Source organism: Manacus vitellinus, unplaced genomic scaffold (assembly GCF_001715985.3).
Source record: "Manacus vitellinus isolate BGI_N305 unplaced genomic scaffold, ASM171598v3 scaffold_28_pilon, whole genome shotgun sequence".
NCBI classification, from domain to species: domain Eukaryota; kingdom Metazoa; phylum Chordata; class Aves; order Passeriformes; family Pipridae; genus Manacus; species Manacus vitellinus.
In genome coordinates, this window is record NW_021940122.1 from 9,539,854 (window position 1) to 9,560,825 (window position 20,972).

General features: G+C 46.2%; 2 protein-coding genes across 3 annotated transcripts in view; one reads left to right on the plus strand and one right to left on the minus strand.

Annotated features, from left to right (window-relative positions):
* Positions 1–3,672: 3,672 nt before the first annotated feature.
* SCNN1A (sodium channel epithelial 1 alpha subunit) lies at positions 3,673–10,640 on the plus strand. 2 transcript variants are annotated; one of them, XM_008924585.2, is made up of 12 exons: positions 3,673–4,041; positions 4,454–4,709; positions 5,571–5,758; positions 6,564–6,664; positions 7,350–7,513; positions 7,832–7,930; positions 8,097–8,214; positions 8,465–8,543; positions 8,864–8,921; positions 9,049–9,104; positions 9,652–9,727; positions 9,942–10,640. In XM_008924585.2, exons 1-12 carry the CDS (start codon positions 3,692–3,694, stop codon positions 10,266–10,268), a joined length of 1,872 nt encoding a protein of 623 aa, XP_008922833.1. In that variant the 5' UTR covers positions 3,673–3,691; the 3' UTR covers positions 10,269–10,640. The 2 variants fall into 2 exon arrangements, with proteins under 2 accessions (XP_008922833.1, XP_029816508.1); XM_029960648.1 differs by having other exon boundaries at positions 3,677–4,041; positions 5,673–5,758.
* A 7,080-nt stretch (positions 10,641–17,720) lies between these two features.
* The window catches only part of VAMP1 (vesicle associated membrane protein 1), a 5,189-nt gene continuing 1,937 nt past the window's right edge, over positions 17,721–20,972 (minus strand). Inside the window, exons 2-5 of the mRNA XM_029960641.1 lie at positions 20,667–20,940; positions 19,841–19,999; positions 19,540–19,591; positions 17,721–18,536 (exon numbers count right to left, since the gene is read on the minus strand). Coding sequence (XP_029816501.1) covers positions 18,481–18,536; positions 19,540–19,591; positions 19,841–19,999; positions 20,667–20,940 — 541 coding nt within the window. The 3' untranslated portion in view covers positions 17,721–18,480. The remainder of the gene's footprint in view (positions 18,537–19,539; positions 19,592–19,840; positions 20,000–20,666; positions 20,941–20,972) is intronic.

Sequence of the window (20,972 nt, forward strand, 5' to 3'; positions counted from 1 at the left end):
GCCTGAGGAAAAAGGTACCATTTATGACTGACAATCTGAGTCAAGATGGTCCCTTTAGTGATCCAGTTCATGCACATACTGGGGAAAAAAAAGCACAGAAGCTGGGAAGAGGTAAGTAATAAAAAAAACAAAACAAACAAACAAACAAACAAAAACCAACAAAAAACCTTGAAGAGTTAGCAAATTCTGATCTTCTTCTAATGGAGATCGAAACTGGAGCTGAGCTGGCAACAGGAGATTTGTTGTTTGCATTGTTTCTAAAGTATTTGGGGAATCAAGTGGTAATTGTGTATGTAGTAATGTTAAAAATTAATTTTTGGTTCCTTTGTGCATTGGCAATCAATTTGCAGCACATCTGTGTGACCATGGGAACACAGGGACTTTTACAAAGCCACAGCCAAAGCGTGATATTCGCATGACTGAAGCTACTGGAAGTCACCTCAGGGCTGATCCGTGCTCTGAGGTGCCCCACAACAGCAGATAGCACACGACAGCCTGAGCAGCTTACTGGCGTGAGAAAGAGGGAAAGGGGAATTGCTTGGATCATGGTTGTCATGGCCACTGGAAATGGTGAAAGAGCCAGTAAGCGTCTTATTAATTCTTTTTTTAAAAAACACAATATATGGGTAAAGTCTTCTGAAAAATAAATATGCATTAAATGTGCATGTGTATGTAGAGATACGCAGATATACGATGTATATCATGTCTACATGTAAAAATGAAACATACAATACATGCACTCACACCCTAATTATCTGCTATTCATGTCCAAAACAGCAAAGGCCAAAAGTTCTCCAAAACAACATTGTGATGGAAATTGTTAGCCATGACAAAATTCTGAAAAAATTGCTTTAGACTGTCATTCAGATACAGCAAATCAGTCCAGGTGTTTGAATTTTTATTATTCCTCAAGTCAAAAGAAACCAAAACATGTAAGTTACCTTTGTCTCCCACCAGCAAAAAGGACTGTGTTTCTGAATTAATTTTCTTCAAAAAAGACAGTTTAAAATCTTTTTAAATACAGTGGAAATCAGAGAATGCCTAACTAAGTGCTACCAAATTTGGCTGTAGTTGCTTTGTGGTTGCTGTTAATTTAAATGAGTATAGAAGGGGCATTTTCAGGGGCAAAATAATTTTTGTCATTCCGATAAGATAGAGTCACAATTCCAGTAAGAGAGAGGCAGTTTTCGAGGATTAGTCTGTTCGAGTAATTTCAGGAAATTATGATAATGTAAGTCAAACAAGTTGCTCTCTGTGAAGTGACTGGATTATAGCTCTATAGGTTACACTGGTAATTGCAAGCACCAATGCTGCATAATTGTTAGTATCCAGGTCTGAATGCATGAAACACACAAGTGGCACAAGTCAGAGGAGCTCACATCCCTCCACTAAATGACATCTCCTACTGGCACTGTCCAAGATGGAATACAGAGCTGCATGGACTATCAGTCCAACACAGAAGGACACTTGTAATCATAAAATCGTAGAATGGTTTGGGTTGGAAGGAACCTTAAAGATCATCTGGTTCCAAACCTCCTGCCATGGGCAGGGACACTGTCCACTAGACCAGGTGGCTCTAAGCCCCATCCAACCTGGCCTTGAACACTTCCGGGGATGGGCCATCCACAGTTTCTCCAGGCAATGTCTTCCAGTACCTCACCACTCTCACAGTGAAGAATTTCTTCCTAATATATAATCTAAACCTACCTTCTTTCAGTTCGAAGCCATTCCCTCATGTCCTATCACTACATGTCCTTATAAAAAGTCCCTCCCCAGCTCTCTTGTACCCACTTTAGGTTCTAGGAGGCTGCAATAAGATCTCCCTGCAACCTTTACTTCTCCAAGCTGAACAATTCCATCTCTCTCCTCTCAGCCTGCCTTCACAGGAGAGGTACTCCAGCCCTCCTATCATCTTCGTGGCCTCCTCAGGACTCATTCCAATAGGACCACATTCTTCCTACGTAGGTGGCCTCAGAGCTGGATGTCGTAATGCTCTGAGGAAGCTGCTTTGTAATAGGCATTTGATACAGTATCAGCTCATTCCCCTCACCCTCCCACTTTTCATCTTTGATGAAAGTTCAAAAACGAGTTACTGGAGTTAAAACTAAGTTTTGAACTGCAGGAGAAACAATGCTTTTGCTTTGCATTGTTTTTTTGTCAGAGAATGGAGCTAGCGGAAAGCTCCGAGTTGTGGCTGTAGGCTTCTAACAAGCACCTGTCACAAGGCTGTTCCTGGCACACTGTCACTTAACTGTTGGCCTCAAAAGTGTATGGCTTGCCCTTTTCAAGCATGGTATTTTGCAACACGAAGAGGTGAAAGTGGCTGCGTATTTTGAGTCACTAACCAAACCACAGCACACTCCAATAAGGATCGAAATTCAGTGAGAGAACACTCTGAACAAGGACTTTTCTGGAGGACGTATCCAGAAAGGAAAGAAATAAGTGAAAACTTCAGAGAGAGCTAGTTTGAAAGGAAATCACTGGGAGAAAAGATCGGTAAAGACCTTTCATGCTTATAATGATAGGGGGGTGTTAGAGACTTATGGTCACATTTGGCTGTGGGTGTTCATTTCCATGGACCGAGGGAGGCTTTGGGTAATGCCGGGAGGCCTTGATTTCCCAGGCATAGATCAGCAAAACAAGTTTCCCCTCATGGCTGGGCCGAGTAGTTCTGGATACGAAAGATTGCTTTAGTTAAGGAACCAGCAAAGGCGATGCGGTAACTCGTGTATCACCGAGTCGCCCCTAGCCTTCTCTGTCCCAGCCCCAGCCCCTTTGCAGATCTCACTCAAAACTCTCGGCTTTGCCCTTGGAGAGCACAATTTGGCCATGAAAGCCACGCAGGAGCTCTCACCTCCCGCCGCTCCTGCGGGGGACGTGGGGGGGTTCCCGCCTGGCTGGCACTGCCTGCGGCTGCCCCGGAGACCGGCGCTGCCAACTTTCTTTCTGCATCGCCTCGGCTCGCTGGGACGCCGCGTCCCCGCCGGAGGGGGTGGGAGGAGGAGGAGGAGGTTCGGGCTGCTCGGCAGCCGTACCTGGTCGGGGCTGGTCTCCCCTCGGGGGACACTGGGGGGGCCCCGCTGCCCGCCCGCAGCGCGGCGGCCGCGCCTTGACCCCCGCCGGCACCGCCAAGGTCACTGCCCAGACGTGTCCCCGGTCCCCCGGCCGCCGACACTTGAGAGTTTCAAGAGGCTTTTCTTCCCCGGGAGCGGCGCCCAGGGGAAGGGGCAGGAGGGGGCAGGCAGGAGGGACAGGCAGGAGGGACAGGCAGGAGGGGCGGGAGAGGGCTGGCAGGGCATAGCCGGGCGGGGTGCTGGCTCAAATGGAAAGGAACCGGTCCCAGCCCAGCCGGGAGGCTGCGGGAGAGCCGGCAGCGCTCAGGGAGAGCAAATATCGGCCCCGGCTCCAGTCCGGCCCCGGCTCCGAGCAGTCCGCCGCCTGCATGGCACCGCGGTCCCGCGTCAGTGCCGCGCCCCGGCGGGCTGGCGGGGGGCGCAGCCGCGGGAGGGACGCGGGGGCTGCTCGGTGGGGGAGGATCTACCCCGTGTCACATGGGGGTCAGGGAGGAGGGGGTGAAAGCACCGAGGTTTGGGGAAGATGGTGATGCGGAACCAGCCGGAGCCACGGTCTTACAGGGCGACCCCCTAATTCTGAGTTTGTGCTGCAGGGTGGGTCTGTGAAGGCAGGGAAGATGCCAGAAGGGGAGAAAACGAGACAATGTAAGCAAGAAGAGGAGCAGCCGCAGAAAGAAGAGGAGCGGGAGGGTCTCATCGAATTCTACAGTTCCTACCAAGAGCTGTTCCAGTTCTTCTGCATCAACACAACCATCCATGGGGCTATTCGCCTGGTGTGCTCCAAAAAGAATAAGATGAAGACAGCATTCTGGTCTGTTCTCTTCTTTCTCACCTTCGGCTTAATGTACTGGCAGTTTGGGATCCTCTACAGGGAGTACTTCAGCTACCCTGTCAACCTCAACCTCAACCTGAACTCTGACAGGCTGACTTTCCCAGCCGTGACACTGTGCACCCTCAATCCATACAGGTAAGAAATAGACTTCCAGAGCTGTTGACTGCCTTGACTTTAACAGGTGTAGGATAAAAGCATGTACTCTTTTTCTCCTCATGGTCCTTGAGGGGTCATTTCTGTAGTGGTGCCTGTGGAAAGAACACCTTTCACAGGCCTTTGCTGCTGCAGGGCATTCACAGTAAGGCATGTTAGTTTAGGCAGCTCTACTTGGTGGTGTATGTTAGCAGCCTGCAATATAAACTGCCACGGGGCTAAAGCAGATTTACTTCACTCCTACAGGGACGATAGCCTCCAGCAAAGGGTGAGATTTACAGCTGGTGGCAGGAATGTCCGGAATCACCCCAGCAAACTTTGCTGCATGTCTAATTCAGAGCTGTTTATGTGCATCCAGCCCTAAACCTGCAAGTCCTCTCTCCCCTCTGTGTAGATACAGCGCCATCCGAAAGAAGCTGGATGAGCTGGACCAAATCACCCATCAGACACTGCTAGACCTTTATGACTACAACATGTCTCTGCCACGAAGTGACTGGTCCACCCTGTCTACACAAAAGCGTAGCTCAAGGAGCCTGCTCCATCATGTCCAGCGCCACCCTTTGCGGAGGCAGAAGAGGGATAACTTAGTCAACTTGCCAGAAAACAGTCCCTCAGTGGACAAGAATGACTGGAAAATTGGCTTTGTTCTGGTGAGATCCCTAGGTATCCTGTGCCCTACCCACTCCAGTCTCTGCCTAGCTACTTCTATCTTGTTAGACCCTTGCCCACCCTATGTAGAAGTCTGATTAATCTGCACTGGCTTTTGTTAATGACAGATAGAAGTAGAGCTGAATCCTTCACCCAATGCAATCCTGCTCCACAAGACCTGTCCCTGTCCACGCAGGCCCCAAGGAGACTTGTCCATGTTACTGTCCATCATTTCCTAGGTACAGCAGGGAAACTTTGTCCTTCCTGAAGGCTACATCAGCCTTGCAGTTGCCTTTGGAGAGCAGTTTATCAGCATTGCCCAATATTTCAAAGGGGTAAAGTATTTGATGGTCCTGGGTCACTTGAAATGCAATCATGGTCGCATTTGCTCCTAGGTAGCAGCTTCCTCGCCCTAGGGTATCTGTGTTTGCATTTAAAAAGACACTGAAGGACTGAAGCTAATCACTTGCCAGTTAACTGGAGTACCCACAGGATCACAAAAGTTTTTCTGGACACACCCTGAGGGAAGGGCTCCCCACTCAAGAATTTAAAGCTCCTGGTTTTATACCAGGCAGAATTTATGGGCAGATCATCTTGCACACCTCACTGCGACTTTCTGCTTCCTGGGTTTAACTCAGCCTTGCTTATTCATCCAGTGTTTCCCTTCCACCGATGAACTGCCCTGGGTTTGCTCTTTCACATCCTGCTGATGACCTTTTGGTCAAGTGCAGGAGTCCTGTGGAGCTGTTTCACTCCCTCAGTCATCTCCTGCCTGTGCTGAGGGAGAACAGCTCTTCCACAGGCACAGCCTCGCCTCCTGGACAAGACTTCTCTGACACGGCTGGTTTTTTCCTTCTCAACAGTGCAGTGAAAACAACAAGGACTGTTTCCATCAGGCATACTCCTCAGGAGTGGATGCCGTGCGGGAATGGTACAGCTTTCACTATATCAATATCCTGGCACAGGTGCCTGATGCAAAAGCCCTGGATGAGTCTGACTTTGAGAATTTCATCTATGCTTGCCGCTTCAATGACGCAACATGTGACAAGGCGTAAGTAGTGGAAACATCCCACTGAGTCTTCCTGAAAACACTCTTTTTTTTTGTGCCTGGGTTTGAGGGGAATCAAGGAACCCACATTAAAGAACCTCTTTTCCAAAGTGGGTTTGTTCCTTGTTCACTTCCTATTGTCTCAAATGATCTTTCTTGAGTCTCTTCTGTGGGTTGTGTGTATCAGGGCCACAGTTTCTGTGATCTGAAACTATGAACCTCAAAGGATGGTTTTGCCTTTTCCTGGGTTTCACACAAATGAACCAGTTACCCACTGGTACAAATGCCAGAGTGGGTGCCAATGTACAGTGTAAAGGTATTTTTATTTTACTCTCTACAGTAGTAACAGTGGTACATATCAGCCCACATACAGGAAGAGGAGAGGAGAGAGTTGATACAAAAAGACAGTAAAAAATATTCTACTTTTGTCCTGCTATTATTGGTCAAAAAAGATGTAGTAGAGGTAGTGGAATGACACCCATCAGCAAGGGAGAAAAAGGGGTTAAAAGAGCTATTCTTCAGTATTAGGAAGATAATACAATCTTTGCTAGTACAGCTAAAACCAATTTGGGCCCTCAAGAGCAGTATGAAAAATGTGGTGTAAAAACCTGTCCAGCTCCAGGACATTTTTTACGGTACATTTTAATTGCTCTTCCCTGTTCAGGTGAGTTTACACAACAAATACTGCCCATCTGCTGTAAGCCCCTCTCCCTGCTGATAGAAAACAGAGTTGTTTCTTTTATAAAGCCCTTCCTCTTGGTCTTGCAGTCCTTCTCACACCGTGTGAATGTTTCTGTTCCCCTCTCAGGAATTATACCCACTTCCACCATCCCCTGTATGGGAACTGCTATACCTTTAATGACAACAGCAGCAGCCTATGGACATCCTCAATGCCTGGGATCAATAATGGTGGGTGAGAGGCACTCTTTGATGAGTAAGGAGTATCACTTATCTCTGCTTTCCTTAGGAGTTATGGGCATCCTGCTGTGCTTAATACTGGTACTGGCAGATTACAGCCCTGCTCTGTCTCACCCAAGATGTTTTTGCCCATGTGGGGACAGCTGTCTTGAGGACATGGCTGTCCCTCACTGCTGCCCACTGAACTCTCTCTCCCCAATCAGTGCCTCATCCTTATATTGCTCTCTCTGGATTTGTCCTGGCCCTTCCTGAAATGTTGAGCCATAGTGCTGCACTCCTGAAAGCCTGGTCATCACCTCCTCCTTCTCTGTTTCCCTCTTTCCAGCAGCTGATCTGCTTGTGTTTCTAAACTCCATGAAACCTCTTGAGGCCAAATCTTCAGGCTTTTCTTCCATCCAACTCCAAGTCTCTCCATGAAATCTCTCCCAATTCCCAGTTCTGCTTTTCCTAAGCTACAGTGATGAAATTCAGCTTTCTCTGGCCTCTTCTGGAGCCTCCAGCTTTGCCTCTGGCTTCCCTCCAGCCACCCTCTATTGCTGCCAAGCTTAGGTGCTGCCCTGTTTGATGCCTATCTCTTCCTTTATCTCTTACAGATTCACTTCTAACCACTGTGCTCTCCCTACTCCCCCGCACCACAGCCAGCCATGACCTCCCTTGCTCTCTGACATTTCCTCAGGTCTCTCTCTGGTGGTGCGCACCGAACAGAATGATTTCATCCCTCTGTTGTCCACGGTGACAGGAGCCAGGGTCATGGTCCATGATCAGAATGAGCCAGCCTTCATGGATGATGGGGGTTTCAACGTGCGTCCTGGCATCGAGACCTCCATCAGCATGAGAAAGGTGAGGAAGCAGCAGGGGCAAGAGCTGTGGATGTGAGGTTATGGGGAGGTTTAACTTGGTGAATAGATACAGATGGGTTGTCTAGACCCAATGTGTGTTTAAGGGAGGGGATTAATCACATGGAGTGGAGGGAGAGGAAGAGCAGCTTAATGGACAAGAAGCATTTGGCTGCACTTTATCAGTGAACAAAGAAATGGAGGCATCCTGAGAAAAGCATAAAGAGTAGATACTGATAGCTGAGCAGTGTGTGGCATGGAAGCTTAGGAAGAGGACAGCACAGTGCCAGTTGTTCTACACAATGACAGTTTGCTGTTCCAGGAGATGACTGTGCGTCTTGGGGGCAGTTACAGTGACTGCACAGAGGATGGCAGTGACGTGCCAGTGCAAAATCTGTACTCATCCCGCTACACTGAACAGGTAACTGTCACCAGTCCTGTGCTGGCTTGTTTCCCTACTTTCCCGAAATATTTTAGTTCCCTAAGGGCCATGCTTGTCCAGGAGCTCTGTTAATAGTATGATGTGATACAGGTTGCAGTGGGTTTGGTTTCCTTGCTGAGCCTTTTCCACCTCATGTGCCTCCCAGGTCTGCATTCGCTCCTGCTTTCAGCTGAACATGGTTGAGCGCTGTGGCTGTGCCTATTACTTCTACCCCTTACCTGAAGGAGCAGAGTACTGTGACTATACAAAGCACGTGTCTTGGGGTAAGTGGACAGGAGGAACAGTAAAGCTCGTGCCCATCTGAACCTGTTAGGTGCACCCCATGTCCCAGTACATCTTACTGTCTTCAATGAGCTTCCTGGGGGGAGCACCCAAAAGACACTCTTGTCTTAGATTGTCAGTCCCTTGGAGCTTGTGGAAGGAAACGTTCTCTGGATTCCCCTTACTGTCACATATCACCTTTTGTATAAAGACACTGTGAGCTTACCTGGATTTACTTTCTCTGCTGTTCAGGCTACTGCTATTACAAACTCCTGGCTGAATTCAAAGCTGATGTGCTGGGCTGTTTCCACAAATGTCGGAAACCTTGCAAGTAAGTTTGATCATCAGTCAGGAAGACTGAAAACTTTTTATTTCTAGAAGTGTTGGAAAGCATTCACTGGCCAGGGCAAAAGCTTGAGTCAATAACTAAGCTGCCACCCAAAATGGTATATCTCCCATCACGATGCCAAAATGACCAAGGAACGTCAGGGTCAGCTTAGGGGGGAGCTCCCAAGGATTGTGCATTCTGCACAGTGGGAAGGGAGCAGAACTTCAGCATGGGAGGGAATCTCCAGGTGTACCTGGAAATGGCAAGACCTGGCCTTGTGGCTCCTACAGCTTCAACAGCTAACACAATCTCTTGTCTTCCAGAATGACAGAATACCAGCTGTCAGCTGGATACTCCCGCTGGCCTTCTGCTGTCTCAGAGGTAAGGAGATGGTGTCCTGGCTCCTCAGCACTGCTCCCGCCTCCTGTTTAGTCCTTCCTCAAAGGGTACTAAACCTACAGGACGTGACTGTGATCATGTAACACAATTTATTGCACTTTCATTTCAGGACTGGGTTTTTTACGTGCTTTCACAACAGAACAAATACAACATCACATCCAAGAGGTGAGAGCCCCTAAACAGAGATTGTGTCCACACCAGAAACCATCCCAGTGGAGTGTGTGTGTTAGGAATTTCAGAGTTAAGAATAAATCAATGATGGGAAGAGACCAGGCATGGAACCTGTGGACAAGGCCAGTGGATTTGAGTCCAAGTAGATATATTCTGAGACTTCAACAAGGATTGGGGATCCAAGTGAAAAATTTGAAAGGGGTCAGATGTTGGTATGAAAACAGTAAGCCCCAGGCACCTGCCATGTAGTCTGGAATCACAGAACGTGCTCATGGAACAGTGGGAAGGATAGCTGGGCAGAAGCTTTTGCCACCGACATTGGGTTTCACAGTGCAGTCTCAGAAGTGTGCTGTAAGTACCAAAGATTACATTCAGTGCAGAATGAGGGAACTGCAGAGATGGGAAAAGGCCTCTGGGTGGTATGTGTGGGAGAAGGATGGGGGCAAAAGGAGACAGAGAAGAAAATTACACTTGGTGAATGAGGTGAAGAAATGCAGGGATTGAGGAGTTGGGGTTACTGAGTCTCATCTTTCATTTACAGGAACGGAGTTGCCAAAGTGAATATCTTTTTTAAGGAGTGGAACTACAAGACCAATGGGGAGTCTCCAGCCTTCACGGTACATACTTTATTACCATGTCTTCTCTAGCCACCCATTCCCCCACGATGCCACGTGTTTGTTCCAGCAGCATTGCTGGCTATTCAGTCTCTTTTCCTGTGGCAGGGTGAGAGGAACCTCCCAGCACCACAGGGGCACTGCTAGTGGGAAAAGGAAGGGAGGCAAAAGTCTTGAATGAGGGCTGTCCTCACTGCTCTTCCTCCATCTCTTGCAGGTAGTGACTCTTCTGTCCCAGCTTGGGAACCAGTGGAGTCTCTGGTTCGGATCCTCTGTCCTTTCTGTGATAGAACTTGCAGAGCTGATTCTGGATTTAATTGCCATCACCTTTATCTTGGCCTTCCGCTGGTTCCGTTCCCGGCAGAAGCTCTCTCCACCGGGACCCTCTCCAAACAGTCATGATAACACTGCTTTCCAGGATGAGACACCAGGTCTCAGTGCTCCACGTCGCTTCACTGTTGAGGCTGTAGTGACCACTCTGCCACCCTATAACAGCCTGGAACCACGTGGGCCAAGCAGGGATGGTGAGGTGGGACACGACTGAGGCAGCAGCTTATTCCACCGTTCAGATGGGTGGCAATTGGAGCAAAGGCTGCACACTTTGCTGTGGGACCTGTGTTTCCTTCCTTCTTGGGTTCTTCACCTGAATCATAGCAGAAGACTGCTCTGTGGTTGGCCTGGGTTCATTGCTTTCACTACAGTAGGTGAATTACTCAGTCTCATAAAATACTACTGCTCTGGGGATCACCAGGGATGAGAGTTGATCTAGTCTATGTATGGGGGAGATGTCCTCTTGATTTCCTTACACTCTGTGCATGTGCACACCTACACATGCGTGCATGCTTGCTTTTCCCTGCAACAAGGATGCTGCCACCGTTCTGGTCTGTCGTTAATTAAAGAGGTTTGGCAGGTGTGACTGGCCTCCTCTGTGGTATGACAAGGGACAGGAATGGAGCCTCAGCTGGGGTACTAATCTCTCAGCATGCAGAGCTTTGTTAAGGTCTCCCTAAGGTTGGAAACTGGTTGCTCTTTCCTTGTTGCTAATATCTGACTGTGATCCCAAGACTGTGCCACTCACCCCCTTCTCCCTCAGAGAAAAGGCTACTTGAGACAACAGCCACTGGCATAATCTCAACCATTACTATGCACAATTCTCTGGAGAGGTGGTTGATGCTTGCTGCCACTCCCAGGTCTGGGACAAAACACCTCTGGCAGAGCCAGGTTTCCCTTTTCAAGCTGCCTGTGTTGCACTTGTAGATCTTGGGTGTATAGCCTCCCTTCCTTGTGATGCACCATACACATGTACATCCAGCGATTTAAATGTTTGCCAACAGGTCTAGGACAAATTGATCTCTACACCTGCTTGGCCCTCCCTGCTTTCATGAGGGAAACAAAGAGAGTTTGGCAGGATTACGCACACCCTCAAAAAATCCCAAACAGTACCTCTGCTACCATGGGATCCCACAAAAATCAGAAGAGCACAGATCCTGTTCTGCTTGACCCGACCCTTATCTGGTCCACCCACAGAGACTCTGCTGAGGCTCTTCTTCCTAAGTGAAGCACAGGAGAAGTATTGCAGGCTTTAGTCAAAAATCCGTCCAGTTAAAGCCTTATCCTATTCGATCGGACCACATAGGCAAAGATGGTCCTCCTTTCGGAAACTAATTTGAGGACCTTTGCATGAGAGAACATATCTTATTTCTTGCAGTAAGCTTGCCATACTCTTTTCTTACAAATATTCAGACTTCTGATGCAATGGTGTTTACACAGCACTTTATGGGGTATCAAGAGAGCAAGGGTGATGTCCTTAACAAACAGGATTATCCACTTCACAAGACACAAACACAGATACCAGAATTTAAGCATATAGTTTAGGCAAAGACCTGTGGTACCATGTACCCAATCACATTGCAAAGAGCAGCTTTTGAATTTAAAAACTAGTTAATCATAACAAAAGAAAAACTTAAGTTATTTTAAAAATTAAGGTAGATACACTGCCCTTGGGAAGTTGGAGGGGTTTACTGCAGTCTATAAACTGTTGCCTAATTTTTCCCTTTGAGATGCTAAACACATGCTGATTGTATTGCTCTTGCCTCAATTACATAAACACACTTTTCAGTTCCCAGCAGAGAGTGATTTTATTCTTCTTCACATACACAAACTCTATATTCTTTATCGCACAGATATTCATGGTTTTTCAAATTTTATCCCAGTGCTCAGCTGATGACCCTGGTTTGAAAATGAAGATGATGTCTTTCTGCTGGGAATAGAAGCAAACAATTCAGGGGGTGTCCTTCAGCAAGGGTGGCAGCCCAGCAGGAGGGAGAGTCCTGCAATATGCACTTAGAGGTATGGGAACATGTATTCCTCTTTGGAGGCTGCCACTGGAAAAAAAATCAGGGCATCTACAAACATGAAAAAAGTCCATTTTCTGTGTTTGTGGGTAATTTTAAATGAAGAAAAGGGGGTAATTACAGAATGAAATCTCCAAGTTGCCTTGATGAAGGAACTCTCATATTCTGTAAAAACACTGCCCAAGAAGCAGAGCTAAAAGCTAGGTTTAGTTCCTAAAAGTAACTTTGGTCACAATTAAAACAAGAACAGCAGATAGAGAAGTAAAGGAGAAAGAACAGGTGCAACACCTAAAACAGTCTCTGTATATCATAAATGTATGATGATTCATATGGTGAGCATGATCTTTCTTGAATATCCAAAGAGTAAGACACGATTCTTCACATCACATGGTACCTTCTAATAACCATAAAATTGATGAGACCCTCTGCATCACACACAGTGATCACAGTGGGTGATTAAAAAAGATTAATCAGAGGCATAAACTAAGTTCTCTTCATCATAAAGAAATATAGCTGCTGTAGAAGGTGGTGAAGTATTCCGTGGGAGAAGCTTGCATTATATCCTCTCACTTCTGTAGAAGTGTTAAAATAAAGAGGAAAAAATAAAAAAAGAAAACGAGCTTTGACTGATGAACTCAAAGTAATGGCACCATTCTGGATAGCTGTAAATCCAGATTTAAAAGCCTGTACAAACATGAAGAAGATGTTATACAAGTTGGTAAGTAGATTAGCCCTCCCTTTCCCGAGAATCAGTGCAAAAATTGCCATCTTGAGAGAAATCAGGTGATCCTCCCAGGAATATCCCTACATTTTTTGTAGGCTGACAAGACCACAAATTATCAGCTCAACAGACATATAGTGAGCTTGGTCTGGCTGAAAACAAGAGGCGAGTCCAGCAGTGCTGGAGTGAGAGTGCAGAAAATGGGAGTGTTTCACCAAGAATGTGAAAAAGCAGAGAAAAGGGAAGAAAGTGCGCATTTAGAGGGACCTGCAAATTAAAAGACAAATTAAAGGTCTGAGCTGGGGTGGATTTGTACCAGAGGAGAAAGCTGAGGGGATGTAAATGTGCAGTAGTCTTAGATATGCTAGAGGCATAGCACAGTTACTTGGAGGACATGGAAAACACACAAAGAGCACCTGAAGGTCACAGGACACTGAAGAAGAGCGAGTTGTGTCTTTTTGGACTGGGAGCACCTGTTGTGCAGGAAGAAGGCAGAGAAGTAGAAATACAAGTGCCTGAAGGGGAAAGGAAAGTGCAGAAGAAGAGAAAACATTTTGTGGATAAGTTGGAGTATTAGAGTGGTTTGTTTTGCAGGAGTAGGCAGCACAGAAGCCGGTAGTTCCATGTATTTAAGAGCAAGAAAGAGGAATGTTTTTATGGTGGAGAAATAACAGAGGAAGAAGAGGGATGAGAGTTTACAGCTTAAAAAACAATAGAATATTTGTTTAAGTGTTTGATACAGCTGAAATACAAGGAAAGAGAGGTGGGCTCTTTTGGATATGAAACAACCTGCAGAGATGGGGTATAAAGGGCCCCAGCACCTGTGGGACTGTGGAGTTGACAGACATTTGCAAGTTGATTGAGTGTTAAGAGCATTTGGAAATCATGTGCTAGCAGAGAAAAGGGAAATGTAGGGATACTGAAGTTACTGAGGACTCCAACTGTGAGATCAGATGACTTCAGAGGATCTGAGAACCTCTAAGGAAATTTGGAGTGTAGTGAGATTGGGGGAATGGAAAGAAGTACTGGGAGAAAGGAAAGAATGGGTCAGACCCTCCATGAAGGAGGAAAACTAAGCACAGGATGGTTGAGAAGGCAGGAAACACAGAGACAGAGGCATAGGCAGGCATACCCAGCTATCTGCTGAAAACTTGTCCCTCCAGAATGAGATAGTCACAATTTGACAGATATCAAAACTACTGTTTTTCCATAAAAATTAAGGTAATAGAGGAAATGCATGGAAGTACAACATAAGTGTCTAAGAAAGCCAGGGAAAAAATGAAAAAATGATCACTTGGAAAAATAACCAGCACATTTAGAAGAACTGAACTCTGCTTGCTGGAGGGTTTAGGGAAGCTGGACAGACAGGTGCAAGGTTTGTCTTCATAGACTGAGGTCAAAACAAGAATGAATTTGAGGAAAGGGTTACCAGGCTCTTTGGACAGGTTCATGAAAAGCTAAGGGGTGGAGATGGAGTACATCAAGGAATGAAAAGGGTAGCAGTGCTGTTGGTGAAAGGACAGAGGGGAACCACGGAGATCGGGAACATACCAGAGAGATGTCTGTGTTCAGTCTTGCAGTTCTTTGTACTTACCAATGTGCAATATTTAAAAGAGGCTTTTGAGCACAAGAGAGGAAAGTGCCTTCAGCTTTCAAGTACATGCTTAAAAGCAATGAACTAAAAAAAGCTTTTTTGGAGATTACAACAAATTTATTTAAAAAAATAGTACAAAGTCTTTTGGAAAAGAAGCCTGGTAGGAAAGAACATGAAAGGAAAGTGTCACTTTGGCCTCTGAAGAAATCATTTAGTGGGTCTGTGCACTGAAGGAAAGGATGTTATGGGCTTGGTCATATTTGAGCAAGTAAGGGTGTTCTCAATAGGTGCTGCACTCTATCTCTGGCAAAAAAATAGGTCAAAGATTATCAGAAGTATGGAGGCTGAAGTATCCAACAGTCACAGCTGAGTTGCCTATTTGTAAAACCTATATCTTTACCTATTACATCTCAGAGAGTAATTATTTGCTAAGAGGTCAGAACAAAGATAAAACCTCTATACCTCCCCATTATTGCTTCTCTTCACCAAGTTAAGGCTTCCAACCCCAGTGGATACATCGAGCAGGGACCTCTGTCCCTTCACAGGAAAGCTAGGTCCATTAAACAAATGCTGACGCTACATTTCTACTCTGAAGAAAAATCTGTCTTCCCCACTATCATTTGGTTACGCTCCAGCTGAGACCACAAACCCCACCACTGATGAGAACTTGCAGCCTGCTTTGATCAGTGCCCAGAGACCTCAGGAGAGGCCAGAGCAATGCTTTAGGCATCTAGAAATATGAAGGTTTAAGGTATATCCATTTAAGAGCAGTATAGTTGAGGCTTTTCTTCCATCAAATCCAAAGACATCAGGATGAAAGAATTGATATGGGAGCTGCATGTTGCAGAGAATAGTTTGAGTTGGAAGGGACCTTGGAGATCATCTTAGTTTCAACCCTGTGCCATGGGCAGGGACACCTTCCACTTGACCAGGTTGCTCAAAGCTCCAGCCAACCTGGCTTGAGCACTGCCAGGGATGGGGCATCCACAACTTCTCTGGGCAATCTGTTCCAGTTCAAAGGCATGTTAAACATGTTTCATGTTTAAAGGCAGAGCTTGAATTTTTAATTAGACCTATGAAGAACCATTCTCCCAAAGCCTTGGCCTTGCTTTTAAAGCACATTTTAAACCATGTTTTGTCCAGGTTAACAGACTCTGCAGGAGCAGCAGAAATGCTGATATGTTAAAGGATGGCACCTCAGAAGATGAGCTCCCAGCAGAGCATGGTATTTCCAACACCTACTATAGGATTTATGGTTAAACATGCAACTCTTTGCAAGCATCCACATGACTCATGAACTGGGCTCAACCCTGGGGCAACTTTCAGCAGTATGTTCAGCTCCAGCTCTGTGTTCCAGCTGGCCAGCTTTGGAAAATGAGCATTCAAGTCCCCAGGTTTGGCTAGAGACTTTGAGACTGCACAGTGAACAGTCTAAAAATGCATCTGTCCTAAGAAACATTTTCCCTATCCCCCTATATGAATGAGGCTGGGAACTGACAGGAAGACAACACACAAATTGGCAGGAATTGTAGCATGACTAGTTTGTTCAGGTTGTGCAGGCCCGAACTGTGTGAAATTTTAGACTGTACATGCTGCTTTAATCCACCAGCCAGTCCAGACACCCTCCTTTCACAGGAAAGCTTTCATCTTTGAGGAATTAGTCTAGCCGCCTTGCTCCAAATTCACCATTTTGAATTGTTCTGGTGTGTTCATTGTTCTGGTAGGATTTTGGTGATGTTTAAGACTGGACAAAGATTGATCATAAGGGAACTCCAGGCTACAGGGAATACTGTTTTACAGACTAACCTTTGTAGCAGTAGAGGCCGATAAGGACACAAATACCTAATTTTAAAATAAGTCCGCACGGGACAAAGATCTGTCATTTCTTTTTAATGAGTTTCAAGTGTTTCAATGAGTTTTATTGTTTCAAGTGAAGCAAAACAATGGGGCACTTACCTTTATTCCAGTCATGCTCTAAGATATGCTGTGAACAGGATCCTATTCTTGGAGTTCATTTGGATCTTGAACTTATATTCCAACACCAATGGAGAATTGTTTTCTGGGCTTAAGGATCTGAGGTTATTGAAACCCAAAAAGACAACACAGCCTGAGAGCTAGAGCTGTCACTAACACACTCGAATGCATAGGAAGGTAGTCCCCTGAATAGGACACAGCAGCTGGATGTTTGGTGGCTGGAAGTAGAGTTAGCTTGGGCAGACTTACTCCGGAGCTGCTGGTTCGTATGTTTTGTTACAGACTTACCAGAGTCAGTCCAGCACAACTGGAACTACCATCATTTTTCAATGGAAAACCAGCCACTGCTTTGAGGGCCAGAACTTCAGGTATGTGTATGCTATGGAAGTGACAAAAAAAAAAAAAAAAAAAAACATTCCAAAACCAGTTTGGCATCCCAACCCCTCCCCACTCACTGACAGACCAGACAGACTCAATAAGGTGGTGAATTGTGTTTCTTAGAGACCATTAAAAGTACATGAGCTGATTTCTAGAACATGCCAGAGGAGATTACAGTTGTGTTTATAAATTAAATAAATAAACTGCACGTGCATAAGTGGCTGTAATGCAGCGGGCAGCAGAGTCCCTCGCTTTTACTCAGAGGGCCTTGGTGATTTGTTTTGCCCATGCACAGAGACAAAGGAGGGGAAAGGGAGCACAGGAGGAGGCAACATACAACATCTAAGAGAAAGAAATGAAAGAGACAGCCTAGGGGGAACCTCAGCCCCCAGAGAGACAGGAGGAATGGGGCACCAAAGGCTTGTTTAGAAGAGTTCGAGAGAATTGCTGGTCTGGGGGCCTCAAGCTTGTATGCCTACCCCCTAAAATGACAGCAGTAAGTAGCACAAGCAGGCCCTGGCTCCTCTTCAGTAGATGCACTTCCGACCATCCATCACATCTCAGTTCCACAGGGAATTAGGGAAGTGCTCAGGGGACGTGGGCTGCTTCACTCCAGATCTTCATCTCTGCCCTCCCCCAAGGTGGATAGGAATGGAATTGCAGGGAGATGAACTTGAGCAAATGAAATGCTGGGGCATGGAAGTGAGCATGCAAAACCTAATCCCTTGCCAGATGCCCTGTGAGGAAGAAAGGGGCTTCCCCAGCACACCAAATGAAACAAAAAACATCTGCTCCTCCCATCTTTTGTACTTTGCTCCCATCTAGGAACTCTGGTGATGTTCTCCCCATCTCCTCTCATGTCTAAACAGATTCCAGTGTATTCTAGAACAGAAGCAGAGCTTTCTAAATTAAAGGAGCACTCTCTTTCCAGTCTAGATTACAGGCTACAGCTCAGATTTCTTTTTTTTAAAAAAAAAAAAAAAAAAAAAAAAAAAGACAAGATACACATTCCTTGGAAGACTCTACAGAAACAGGGCAGCTCATTTAATGCCATGTCTGACAACACACTGAAGCAATTCACAGCTCTTGTTACTTTTGATGGAGAAGAACAAGGGGATTCCTTACAGAATGACAGAGCATTCCACACTGCAAGTTCACTTACAGCAGAGACCACCCTGGATCTAAATTCAGGAGAATCCATAGCAAGTAGGAGGATTTCAGCTTGATAGATCTCTAGAGACCTAACATCTGCTGTCACTTTGCAATATCCATGCCTAAAGCAGCATTTCCCTTTGAATCCCTAGGTAACCATTTCAAGTATTTTCCTACTCCTGCTGAAAGTTAGTGTTTTGTGGCAGCAGAAATGGAACAGATACTCTTAATCAGAAAGCTATGCCGCTCATTCAGTTTCATCTGGAATATCACAAGTCCCCTTCACCTCCATTTGCTACAGCAGTGAGCTTCCTTTGACATCCAACCCAGTAACACAAAAGCAAACACCCATTCCCATTCTGCCCCAAGGTCTTCCTTCAAGAAAGCTACAAGATAGTAGAAAGCTACAGGGTCCTGGCTTGTGTGTGCATAGATGAAAGGAGTATTTGACAACTCCCACCAGACTAATTATTGTTCTTTTGTTCTTTCTGGAGAGAGACTTTACTCTTACACATGCCTTTTAGATAATAACAATGCCCCTTTCACTTAACTGTGTTTAGCCTGTTGCACTTGACTGAGGTAATCATGTAGGCTCGCCTTTATAAAACTTGAAATGGCCATGTTCAGACATCAAGTCATCTGAAAATAAGGACAGGTAGAATAAATCATTTAAGTGCTCATCTCTCCATGGCTAGAGAAATCCACATCACTATGTCTAGCTTAGTCAGATGACTCACAGTCACTGGCTATCACTAGCCTTTATCTCAGAAACTCAATGAAAAGCTCAAGTCATGCTGCCACTCTTTTTAGGCAGAACACTAAAGAATCTCACATGCTGAAGTCCTTCATCCCCAAAGGCACTGCGTTAAGGCATTCTTATTTTGCAAGAGTTCACACAGGCACTATTTGACAAGCTCACAGCTGAAAATAAACCCCCAAAATTCCCTGCAGAAGAGCAGAAGCAAATAGCTACCCACTCCTCCTTATTTCCCTTTCCTCTAAACATAGAGGACCCTCCCTAAAGCTGCAGCAACTGTTGAAAAGTCTAGCAATGTTTGGTAAGCGGCTCAGAGTCCTATACAGAAGACAGATTAAAACCAATAAAGAAATCAATGAAGAAGCTAGGTGAAAGGGAAGGAAAGGGAAGGAAAGGGAAGGAAATGAAAGATTTGGAGGCAAGAATAGACAGGCAAGGTGATAGGGGACAGTAGGTTGCAGACTGAAGGAGCTACATTTAAGTAAAAAAGTAGACTGGAGACAAAGCAATAGGGAAAAAAAAGGAAAGAACAAAAGGGCAAGTTATACCAAAGGTCCCTCAGAGACCTCCAAACTACCCACCAGGGAAGGGACTTGCCAACCCACCCACTCCAGGGAAAAGGCCCCTCATACTTACAAGTTTACCTGACCTTGCAGGCAGAATTTCCCATTTCTACAATGATGGCATCACCAATTCTTTCTATTACTATGTAAAGTATGCTATTTCTGCAATAAGTGAGGGAATTCCAGCACTTCCACCTCCCTTCCCCAAGGACTGAAGTTAACACTTATGCAACTAAGGCCCTTGAGATCTCAAACCAAAAAGGAAAAATTAGTCTAGAGCTGGTGTTTCTTCACCCTTGAGCCTGAGCTTTTTGGTACTTACTTCCAATCACCACCACAATAATGGCACCAATCACTCCCATCATGATCATCATCTAGAGAAAAAGATTGTCAAAGAGCAATACTCAGAACAGATGGACAAGTTCACATCCTCCCTGATGGCCAGGGAAAGTAAGCGAGACCCTGAAGGCATGGCAGCCAAGGCCTCAAAGTCTTTCCACAGTGAAAGAATCTTAAGCATTTGAAATGGTCATTAAGCCCCAAGTATACTTGCAAAGTCCTGCAGAAGAGGAATAACCCAGTTTCCCCTCTGCTGAAGGAGATCATGGCACTAGGAAACTCACCTTACAGTTCTTCCACCAGTACTTCCTTTTGAGTTTTGCTGCGCTACTTTCAAATATTGAGGCACCGGCCTGAAGTGCATCTGCCCGGTCATCTAGCTCTGACAGTTTCTGGTCTCGTTCCAGCACCTTGTCTACATTTACACACATTATATCAACCACCTGCAGAAGGAAGAATAGTAGCAGCGGTTGTACTGGTAAAGACGGTTAAAAAAAAGTAAGAAGTCGGCCAATAACTAACGTTTAAACCAGGTCTTCAGCCCCCCATTCTCACCTGCTTTTAAAAGCTCTCAAATTCAGCAGCAAGCCAAAGCCACCCTCTTCGCGAGAGGAATGATATGCTCACTCCCCGGCAACTGCAAAATTAACTTAGGAGCTTCCTGTTGCTGCCCCAGTGAGGCACAAAGGCGCTACTGCACGGCAGCAGCCAAGCTGCAGGCACCGACCCCGGGAAGCCAGGCAAGGATCCCCCCACATCCCACCGCACACACACTGTTCCCTTGAAGCAGCAGGCAGGGATTAAGAGCTGTCCTGGATGCCGTATAGCTTTATTTCCATAAGAGATGCACGATATGAAGTACTTAAAAAAAAAAAAATCTAACTGGCCTGCTCTTTGGAAGTCATATCTAGAATTAAGCAGCTTTTAAACAAAAAACAGTCTCTCCTTCAGCCTCTTTATAGGTTTATGTATTAATGCGTTCCTGGCATTGGTGTGACATGAAGAGCCACCCCCGCACCGACAGACACCTGTCAAGAACATCGCTGCTGCAGAGCAGTGAGAGAAGAGTCCAGGCATCCTATGGGAAGCCAGCAGGGCTGAGCTACTGACCTCCTGCACCTGGGCCTGGGTCTGCTGCAGGCGGCGATTACTGCTCAGATTAGGGGGAGCCCCGGGGGGGCCTGCACCGGGGGCTCCCCCTTCAGGAGCTCCTCCTTCGGGGGCTCCCCCTTCGGGGGCCCCGGGAGCAGGCTGCGGAGCTGGGTCAGACCTAGGGAGAGACACACATGGGCAAAGAGGCCGCTCGACAGACAGCTCCCCAAATCTACACGAAGCCCCACGGGCCGGCACCTTCCCTGGATCCCTCGGACCGGGAGCAGGCGGCCTCGTTGGAGAGCCCGGAGCAGCGACAAGCCC

Excerpts from the sequence above, each read along its gene's own strand:
- SCNN1A (XM_008924585.2), top strand. The coding sequence starts at position 3,692 with ATGCCAGAAGGGGAGAAAACGAGACAATGTAAGCAAGAAGAGGAGCAG. Across the intron at positions 5,759-6,563 it reads GACGCAACATGTGACAAGGC|GAATTATACCCACTTCCACC; the intron begins GTAAGTAGTGGA and ends TTCCCCTCTCAG. Across the intron at positions 7,931-8,096 it reads CATCCCGCTACACTGAACAG|GTCTGCATTCGCTCCTGCTT; the intron begins GTAACTGTCACC and ends TGTGCCTCCCAG.